The sequence below is a fragment of the Onychostoma macrolepis genome, chromosome 02 (assembly GCF_012432095.1).
Source record: "Onychostoma macrolepis isolate SWU-2019 chromosome 02, ASM1243209v1, whole genome shotgun sequence".
Classification (NCBI taxonomy): Eukaryota; Metazoa; Chordata; class Actinopteri; order Cypriniformes; family Cyprinidae; genus Onychostoma; species Onychostoma macrolepis.
The window spans coordinates 1,481,433-1,492,048 of NC_081156.1; the positions used below are offsets into that span (position 1 = coordinate 1,481,433).

Below are 10,616 nucleotides of genomic sequence, written 5' to 3' on the forward strand. Positions count from 1 at the left end.
CAGGGACTTCTGTACAGCTTGAGCGAAGTCATAGGTGTTTGCTGTTGTAAGACGCTGAGTCAAGGCATCTAGAATACAAGTAAATGTATGCTACTGTGATTTAGTCAATGATTTGTTCAATCAAGCTGTCGTCAAGGATTGAGAACATGGCACGAACACAGTACACATAGGAAAGTCAAATACACACACACGCTACACACACAGGGGTGGACGCAGCCACCCACACACGAAGGGTCACACACGGGGTAGAATTAAAAGGGTAATCACGCTACACTAAAACACATACATAAACAGTAAATAAGGCATAACACACACGAAACAACCCCAAAGTTCTCCCAGAATCCCAGCATGCATCAGCGTCAGAGCCGTAGTGCATAGGCACCGACGTTACAGTGCATTTCAGTTTAACATTAGCCTATGCCTGTGAATGATATAGGCTAAACTTGATAACCTAGCCATGCAGCCTAGAAATGTAGAAAAAAGTGTGTGTGTGGCATAGCTATCCTTCCCTCAAAACGCCTCACACCCAAGTCTTAATAGCCCAATTGACTTGACTAATTTAATTTGTGCACACCCATGTATTTTCCGCTCATGCCCTTCAGCTGGACAAATGATGTCACACACTGGCCCACGCGCCACTCTCTCTCTGAATCACGTTACAGGTGTGATCACTCTTTGATTGGTGCAAAATTTAACAGTCACGTGTGTGCTGGTCCGATATTTTTCCACTCTGGTCTGAAGAGTCACTGAGGTAATTTGTGGCAGCAGGGACACCACAACAAACTTCACATCTGGAAACATTAACTGGTAAGTCAAAGGCAACGTCTAATAGGCTAGGTGAATGTAGCCGTTTTTAACATCAATTTGGAAAAGTCTGTCAAATAGCCTATCTTAGCCTAGGCTACAGTTTTATGACATACAGTAGGCTAAGGCTCAAATTTGTTTGGAGTGCTTCTCCCTTCTCACCAGAGGGAGAAAAATCTTTTAATTTCTTCTGTAGGCCTAATGTGTCTAGTGTTACACAATTTAGAGAAATAGCCTAGCTGAGGTAGACATCCGCCTGCCAGATGTGATTCGGCCTCAGGTTAGCCCTTTCTTCAGACGAACTTTACAGTCTATGGACGAACTACTAGCGAATTGGCCGAATAGGAGCAAGCTTCACTCATTCCCATTTTCGTTTCAAGGTTCAATGCACATCGGTGTTCAGTCAAACTAGGCTACTTGTCAAATATAGACAAAATGGAAAAAATAATAAGCTAAATTAATAATAAATTTCATGTTACATAGTCCAATTGGTAGTAAATTGAATAGGATGGAACAGAAGCGTGAAGCTTGAGTTTATTTACTCAATTGAGGGCATACTGTTTTACTGAAAGCACTGCATTTATACTGCATTCATACTTAAGCAGAATGACTTACCAAACATGCATTTGCAGAGAGCCATTTCTTTAAAGGGCCGCTTCTGTTTGCCCACATCCTTATTCTTCTTGCCTGCCCAGTTTAGGCCTGAGGCCAGCTCATTGGTCATGCTGTATACCAGCATGCGCCGGACCCTGATCTCCAGGGTGGTCCCCCCAATAACTGTGAAGCGGGCCACCTATCAAAATAAAAAAGTAACTATTTTCAGTTTAAAAAGTAAACAATTTTAAAAAAGCTCTTTTTCAAAGATGATGAAATGTTGCTCTATGTAGGTTTGTCAATTGTCAAGTCTGAATTTAACTGAGATTGATAAAGATGTGCTAAAATATCAGACATTGTTGACTGGGACATTTTAAAGTGATATTTGTTTCTATCCTCGTCTGGGATGAGCTTAAACACACATAGTTTAACAGATTTGTTAAACAGTTTAACAAAATTGGGCAGATCAGTGAAGGTCAATCAGAAGAATGATGTGACCACTATTTAATCATTAAATAATTACCATTGCCATCCTAGCCTCCTGGGACTGGAGTATCACCTCTGCGTTCTCCAGCTCCTCCATGCTGTGCAGAGGCAGTTGCAGTGGCTCTTCAGTCAAGCCCACCACCCCAGCACTTTGGCCACACCTACAGGACTGGCGGAACTCTCGGAAGTCCTGCCGCAGGTCCCTCACCTCCTTCGTCAACTCTGTGACAGTGGTGAGCAGTTTCTGCAAGGTTACATCTATTGACAGGAATAACAAATAGTTTTGGGTTGAGTGCAAAACTTTGCATTCCTTTATTTTGTAATGTAAAAAAGCGTAAAATAAAGAAATTAAGAGTTTGGTTCCAAAACGCTATATCACCATTTTTAAAAACATTAAAAAGTCATGTTATTTAATTCTGTAGTTCAGGTAATGTCAATCAAATTGCTGTTTTGTTGTTTTGATTGAGTAAAGATAAATAACAATATCCAATTGCAGTTCTACTGAAATTACTTGCAAAACAAAATGTAAAATTATTTATGAAAATTAATGAAAATGGTGGATATAGCATTTTGAAACCAAACTCTTCAAATGGTCAACCCAATTTCAAATATACACGAGGGATGTTAAATGCTATAGGTAGGGGATTCAACCCAGCACCAATCACAATATTTAGTTAGTTTTTAACTGTTCCATAGAGAATGCAAACCACTGTAATATTTAGGTGTTTTAATGCACAAGGCTATTCCGTTCATATATAAATGGAATCCTATAATAATCCCAAGGCACAACAGTTTTGCACTTGCCTTTTAAAAGCTGCCTGGCAGAGTCTCTTGAGTCTGTGACAAATATGGAAGAAACATTTTTTTATCTATAAGACTGGCTATAGGTATTTGGAATAACATGAAACTCTCTTTTCTAAAACATACCTTCTGGAGAGAAATTGGGTGCACACCGGGGAGTACCGGCAGAAGCCACTGGCAACTGAAAATCTTCAGCAGAGAAGGTAATGGGTTGGCTGTTGGGGTAGGGCAGCGGAGACTGGCAGCTGGCTGGGGCGGGCAGGGTTTGGTAGCTGGTTGGGTTGTTAAAAGTGGTCTGGAAATTTACTGGGGCTAGAGGTTGGAGTTGGGAGGATGGAGAGGGAGACTGCAGAGTGGAAAGCGTGGAAAGGGAGGGTATAAAAGATGTTACAGGTTATTATGCTGAATTGGCTTCTTTGCTTACTTTGTTACACAAACCACACTGTGGCCTATGTTACACCCCACCCTTAGACAGCCCTTTAGGGGCAAACAAAAGCCCACCACTGACCCAAACTCCTAATAAATAACACCTTTAAAAATCACCCAACCAGTGGGATTTATTATGATCAATGAAGAAAAATATAATGACCGCAACACTGATTTAGACTCCCATGTTGGACTTTGTGTCATGTATTAGTTTAGTGTCTTGATCTTAATAAATGAAAAAGTTATAGTGTGCACATCCCACCTTCTGGCAGGTGCAGGACAAATTAACTCCAGTGAAGAAAAATATAATGAAGATTTTGCCTGAAGACCCAGCAGGGTCAAAACGTTGCATTCATTAAACATGGGAGTCTAAATCAGTGTTGCAGACATTATATTTTTCTTCACTGGAGTTAGTTTGTCCTGCACCTGCCATAAGGTGGGATGTGCACACTATAACTTTTTCATTTATTAAGATCAAGACACTAAACTAATACGTGACACAAAGTCCAAATCAAGATCAGACAAAATCACAGGCTGAGAAGCAGCAAGACAGCCAGCAATCTCCACACCAAAGGCGTCTCTTCAGGAACAGGATACTGGAGCCTTTAACTCCCAATCAATCAGCTGGTCATGTGCTGCTAATCAAGGTCCTCAGATGCAGTGCACCTGAGCAGAGGTAGAGAATGGGAGGAGAACGAACAAACACGGGGAACTCTATCGTAACACCTACTATACTGTACCTGGGAACAAAATTTTTGGAGCTTGGGCATATTTACTCCGAGGTTGATCTTCATCAGAGTCATCCGAATTCTTGTAGATTAGGTTTGGTCTAGAAGTGAACATGGATAAACTATAAATACACTGCATTATTTACATTTGTTCATCTGTAGTTACTGAAATATTCAAAATGTCAACTATTCCGATGTTACAGTAAACATATATTTCTGAGGATGGCCATGTGCACATACAATTCAGCAACTTCGCACTGTGAATTTGGAAATTATTACTTCTTTCTCCTTTTCTGAGGCTGTTGGCTCTCCTCCTCTGACTGGATATCAGTGGTGTCGCATTGCTGCTTCAAATACCTCTCCAGGCACCTCTCTGCTTCCTCAAAGGTATCTGCAGACACAGAGTTGTTATGAGATACTGATACAAAGGGCTATGATAAAATGTCAACCCGATTTAACAATACCCACCTCGGCTTATGAGGACCCTGACAGGCTCATAAGTCTGCCAATTTTCTTTTGGTTCCTCCCTCCTCCTGATGGCAGCACGAACCTTGCCAGACTCTTTTAGAGGGTATGGAGGCCAGAAAACTTTCTCCCCCTGAAGCCATATGTGTGGCACAACTTCTGTTCCACCACTGTGGAACTTTACAAGGCACCACTGCTTCATACTATTTTTATGGTAAAGATAATGGTTGGTTATTAACATATGAACTGATTTTTATGAACTGTTTTTTATGAACTGAACTGATTTTTATGAACTGATTTGTACAAAAATGATTTACTTTGTATGTATGAGGGGAATGGCTATGAACTCTTTTTTTATCGGGGAAAAGTATATATTTGTTTTTTATTATTTGGAGCTTTACAACACCAACACCGCTGCTTAAGTCCCACACTTTGTAACAGCCAATGATGGCTGATTCGAAGGGGTATTGGACATATGATTCCTTCTTTGTAAATTTCCGGAAGATCACATATGTTTCCTCAGCTACTTTGATTATGTTGTCAACAAGAGCGATGTCCTCAACTATCTGAATGCAATTATCCCCAAACCTACATGATAAGGTGAAATCTTTAGTTACAACCTTTCTATACTGATCCCCATGTCCCAAATGAGGCACCAATGGACCATCATGATGGAGGTGCATGAATTTATGGCCTTTGTTGATTTGGGGTGTCTGAGGGTCTCTTTCAGAAAGCCTTTTAACTATTTGCTGTAAAGGCAAATGAGGTTTGCAGTAAATGTTTCAGTTGGGCCAAATAGTTCTCATAAGGAAAGGCAGCAATGTTATCTAAGGGACCATAGAGATGATATTCTGCTGCCAGGTGTGTCAGCTGGTGGACATTGTAAGTTATTTCACTTCTGCCATATAGCTGCCCAAAGTGACTCACAAATGAAATTAGCAATTCGTGAGCACAGTCCACCATTTTCTCTGATGTCCCAGGAGACAAAAGGAGATGCATAGCAACAGAAAACAACATAAAGTTGTTAAACATCTCCAAAGGAATCGTATCTCTCAGCACTACAGGGCCAGCGTATAGCATAAAATACCGGAGCTCTGTTGCTTTCCACCTATCAATTTCTGCGAGTTCCCTGGGTTTGCGACTGAACTCAGTTGGAGTGTAAGGTGTCAATGCCTTCAACTTCACAGAAATCTCCCCAATTGTTTTACTGCCCAACCTAGTTGCAAGACATTTGCCCCGCATCCATATATACAGCATTTTTCTGGTTACCCCAAGACAACATAAATGCATGTAGTCCAATGGGAACATTGTCACCATTTTCACTACACTAACTAGGGGAGATGGCGTTCGACTCAAGTGGTGGTCCTCATCGATCATGGAGGCGAAGTCTGCGTCGGCTCTTAATTTAGTATTGACATCAGGAAATGTCATTTTGCCCTGCCATTCACCCACTTGAATGCATTTATCGTAACCTGAGTAACCATTGTGACCCTTGGTGTTTTTAATAAAGGCTCGTGCAGGGGCATCGCAAATGAACGAGCACACTTTTGCCATTAGCTGCTGCCCATTATAAATTAAACCCCTCTCCAGAATGGCCTTAAGGTCCTCAATAAATAGGCCCAAGAATTCCAAAGCACTTTTAGGCTTGCTATGGCCACAGAACAGGCCAACAAGGAAGGGAGATCTGGTGTAATCAACATCTACCATTGCAAGAATTGGCCAGAATTGAAGTCTACTGCTTCTGAATAGTGGTAACCCATCTATATTGAACTGCAACTTAAGTGTGTTCAAGTTGGCAGGGAGAGTCAAAGATTTAAGCCTCGACATTAACCCATTGGTTAGGCCAAAGTGATAGTATTCCCCACCCTCCATCTTCTTAGTTATTATTTGACCTTGCGTCCTCAGAACTGTCCGAGCATCTTTAGGCAATTCTGGATGAAACACGCGCAAAATGCTCAAAAGTGCAGTTAATGCCACCAGAGAGACTGAAAATGTAGAGGCCCAAAATCTCAGACCAGTCATCAAAAACTCTGTAGATGGAGTTTCAGTATCATCTGAATCAATATGAGTTGTCTATTGACTCATGGGTCTCACTGAATTCTGAACTTGGCTCATAGTTCACTATAACTGGAAGCTCCTCTATAACTGGTAGCTCCTCTACAACTGAGTGACTAGAGGTTGAAACAATTGGATCCACTACTTCCCTTGGGCACTCTACATGTTCCGATGCTGTGTCAGTCTTGCCTTGCATATTTGTATTATTAAAGGTCTCCTCAAATTGCTGTAGTATCTCTGACTCTGTGACCTTAAGCATTGACCTACATTTGCGCCTCTTTGACCAGCGTGATGCCATTGTGAGTGCATGTGGTGTGCAGAATCAGAAACAGATATTTTAAGATTCTCAGATGAGGCTTATTATACTAAAGACTTGCTTACTTGAAAAACGATGTGGATTAATGATCTGAAAAAAAGGACAAAAAGTAAATCACAGTGTCAGTAAACAGCAATTTAATTCAGAATCATCCACTGCCCTGATTATTTCCCCACAAAGCAGATGATAACATGTTCTTTTAAACTGGGCTTGCAAAGGTTTTTCTAAAGACTGAACAATTTTTATTCATGAATAATGGACTCCGTTCACTATATTTAAGTACAAGATACCTATATCACGTCACATCACTTAATTTTCTGTCACATGTGCTATAATGTCTGAATGGAACATATATCCGTGACTGGTCGAGTGGCAGCTCCACCTGCCACGCAAAGATTTTACCCCCTCTCTCATCTTGCCATCTCATAGTTGGGTAAATCATTTTATATTTCTGGGTAGAAACGCATTTTTGTTGAGGCTGTATAAGACGGACTACATTCAAAGCACTTTTCAAAACTGCCCAATATGTTCATGGATGTATTCGAATTAAAGAGAGGCAAAGGATTAGCTTGCAGTGACATCTTTCATAAGGACAATTTATGAGGCCAAGTGAGGCCAAAAAAATTCATGTTTATTATTTTATTGAATCAGAACTAATTGTTAACTCAACAAATGAAATATAAATAACTGGATACTTATAACTAATTAAATAGTAAATGTATTGATTAGAGTTACCACAGACAAAAGATTTTTCTGGTTGACTAAATTGCACATTAATTTCTGCTTAAATACTGGGTGCATGGAGGAATATGCATAAATCTCACCGCAAAAACAGGCTAATAATAAGGCTATGTCTTTAAAATTAACTAGGCATTTTAATTGTTTCTAAATGAAGTATGTGGGGCTAAGCCCCCCCTTGACGCCAGGCCTGGTTGTCAGGCGCTGTATAACAGTGCGCGCGCACTTCCCCGCGCTCAGAAAAGGTGCAGAAGATCATCAAAAATCGTGATATCGCATAAGCACTAGTATAAAACGACTGTTATCATTTCTGAAAACAAACACAATGGAGTTACAAAACTGTATCGCACATCGCAGCAATGCACGAGGATTATTCATATTTTGGATTTGTAGGCTATTACGAGATGGTCTAATCGGCATTTCCAGTTAACGTTACAACTCGAAACGGTTTACCTTTACTTTATTCAATGCAGAACTATGTCTTTTGTGTAATTCTGGCCCGCCGCAGTCACTGCTGTGGGTAGCGCTAGATATAGCACTATGCTAGCGTTGGTTCCGCCGGTGTTCTCCGGCGGTCAGAAGAAATAGCGGTGCTTTGTTAATAGATTTCACGACACTAGCAATGGGTACAGACATGTATTTTGAGCTAGCTGTCACAAAAATAGACTGGACCAATGAGGTTTTGCTAACTTTATAACCTAGAAGAGATCAAGTACTTTTGGCAGATTTTGACACATTGGTAAAACAAAAATCTATTTCAGTGACTGCAGCACTGCGTCGGTTACTACATTAACCATCATGTTAACGATCAACCTAACAGTATTTGATTTGTTACAATTCATTCATATCGAACATTAAGCAAGCTTGTACGTAGGGCTGTCACGATAACTACTTTTTGTTGTGCGATATATTGCACCAAAATGAATTGCGATAAACGATATTATTGTCATTTTAAGACAATTTTATTTAACTAATTATGTAATTACAGTATGACAATATAATAGCATAATAATGCAAGTACACTCTTTCAAAGAACAAAGAACATTTTATTCTTAAGAATATTTAGACATTGGAACCGGAATGTGAAAAAAAATATATGCTACATAAATAAAACAAATACCGGCTCATTCACGTTAATTGGCTCTCCTCTCTCATTCGGCTTAAAGCCAAAATGTTCCCACACCGGAGCTGAAGATTGCGGCTTTGAAATCAAGTCCATTAGGACTTCTTCTTCCTAACTGGCTGTAGTTGTCACGAAACACTTTATAACGCAGTGGGTTCACGCCTTCTCTTCACCTGTCGCTGTCCGCTCTGTGTGCGTGTGTGTGAGGGAGACGCTGCCTAAGCCCCGCCTCCGCCACAGAGAGCAGACGAGATGACAGAGGCAGCGCGATCAACTAAAATGTTGGTGATATTCATTTTTATGTAAAAAAATTATATAATCATTTTTTAATTCTAAGAAAATGACCAGTCGCAATATATCGCGGCACCAAAAATGATCGCGCTCATTTCCATATATCGTGCGATAAATCAATATATCGACTATCGCGACAGGCCTACCTGTACGCTTGTGCCAAGGTCCAGAAATGAGCTGTGTCCGGTGCAGTACGTTGGTGTTGATCTCCCGGTCAACCAAAAATCGATGGATTTTCAATCATATTTCCCGGTCAACTATATATCGATGCATTTTCAATCATATTTCCCGGTCAACTATATGCCGATGACTCTTCAACACATTCAGCGATCGCCCGATAAACCAAATATCAATGCTTAATCAATCATAAAGATAACTATAGATCAATGTTGTTCCAATATTGTTGCCATCAACATTAATAACATCAGGTTTTCATCGATATGGTAATCGTGATTCAACATTTATTTTGCATTGAAATTTCAACATCAACCATAATGATGATTCAGATGGAAAAACAATGATTATTCAATGTTGGCTTGCTGTCTGGGTAGAGATGACCACAGCGGTTCTAAATGTCAGCGGAGACCATGTCAACTAAATGAGCCTCAGAGACAGATATCCTGCAAAGACCTCGTCAACTAGATGGCCATTGGCACAGATCCTCAGCAAATACCATGAGAACCAGAACCAGTCCTCTGCACAGAACCTGTGGCCAGCTCCAGCCCCACCAAATGCTGGCAGGATGTATCCCAATCATCAAAGGGGAAGGAACTGGATGGATGTTCAGAGTGATGCCAGTCTACAGTCTGACTCGTGTTTGTCTGGGAAGAATTCAAATGGACCCCCCAACTTGCTTAGTTGGGGACACATGATATTTGACAAGATTGCAGAGACGCTATTGGAAGACTGAGCTAAGCTGGATGATGACATCACTGTTTTCTACCAAGCTGCTTTATAGATTAAGTAAGGAATAATTGACGATGGGCCGTTGAATTATTAGAAAAATAATGCACACCCGAGGTGGTGATGCGGTCACGACGCGAAGCGGAGTAATAATTGCATTATTCTCATCCAACGCCTCCGTTGATAATTCCAAAACGTCATTTAAACCTAGTAACAGAGGCTTGAGCCGTTGATAACAGACTAATGCAGTTAATAACTAAGTTATGAGAGAGAGGGAGAGAGAAAAAAAACCTCTGTGCGTCTCTCAATAGTGTTCGGCAGCAGTGTCTCTAGTTATAGTGAAACTTAGTTCCTTTTGTTCACGAACAGCGCCGTTGTTGTTACCTCGCTTGTGAGAAATCATATAGTTTTTAAGTTGTTTACTGATAAAATCGTCAGAGTAGCGCTAACAACATTAGCGAGGTGTATGCTAGTGTGTGTGTGCAAACTGTTATGTGTGTGCGGTCTGTGAGGGAGAGAGAGCGGGAGAGATATAAGTGCTTTCCGTACATAAAGCGAAATTTTGTGGCAAAAACATGGACATGATCTGCCGTTTTATCATATTGTTTACTATATTTATTTGTTTGGCCAGTGTCGTCGTGGGTTTTGGTTATTTTGCATTGAAATTTCAACATCAACCATAATGATGATTCAGATTGTCATGAGCTGGGTTTGCTTCTCTGTCTCTCTCTCTCACACACACTTACACATAAATACATACATACTTACACAATTTTACACTCACACACTCAGGCACGCCCATGCTCGTTCTAGCTCTCTTCTCCACCTGTTTGTCATCACAATCAGCACTCGCGCTGCTTGGCGGTGACACCTGTTTCCACTCTGC

The 10,616-nt window shown here is 40.6% G+C and overlaps 1 protein-coding gene across 1 annotated transcript; it reads right to left on the bottom strand.

The window, feature by feature from the left end:
- Positions 1 to 651: 651 nt before the first annotated feature.
- Positions 652 to 7,196, bottom strand: LOC131521463 (uncharacterized). The gene is made up of 7 exons (XM_058746192.1): positions 6,741 to 7,196; positions 4,308 to 4,507; positions 4,119 to 4,230; positions 3,888 to 3,940; positions 1,922 to 2,142; positions 1,420 to 1,597; positions 652 to 791 (listed from the first exon to the last, which is right to left on the bottom strand). The coding sequence occupies exons 2-7, from the start codon at positions 4,504 to 4,506 to the stop codon at positions 652 to 654; spliced, it is 903 nt and encodes a 300-aa protein (XP_058602175.1). The 5' UTR covers position 4,507; positions 6,741 to 7,196.
- Positions 7,197 to 10,616: the final 3,420 nt, after the last annotated feature.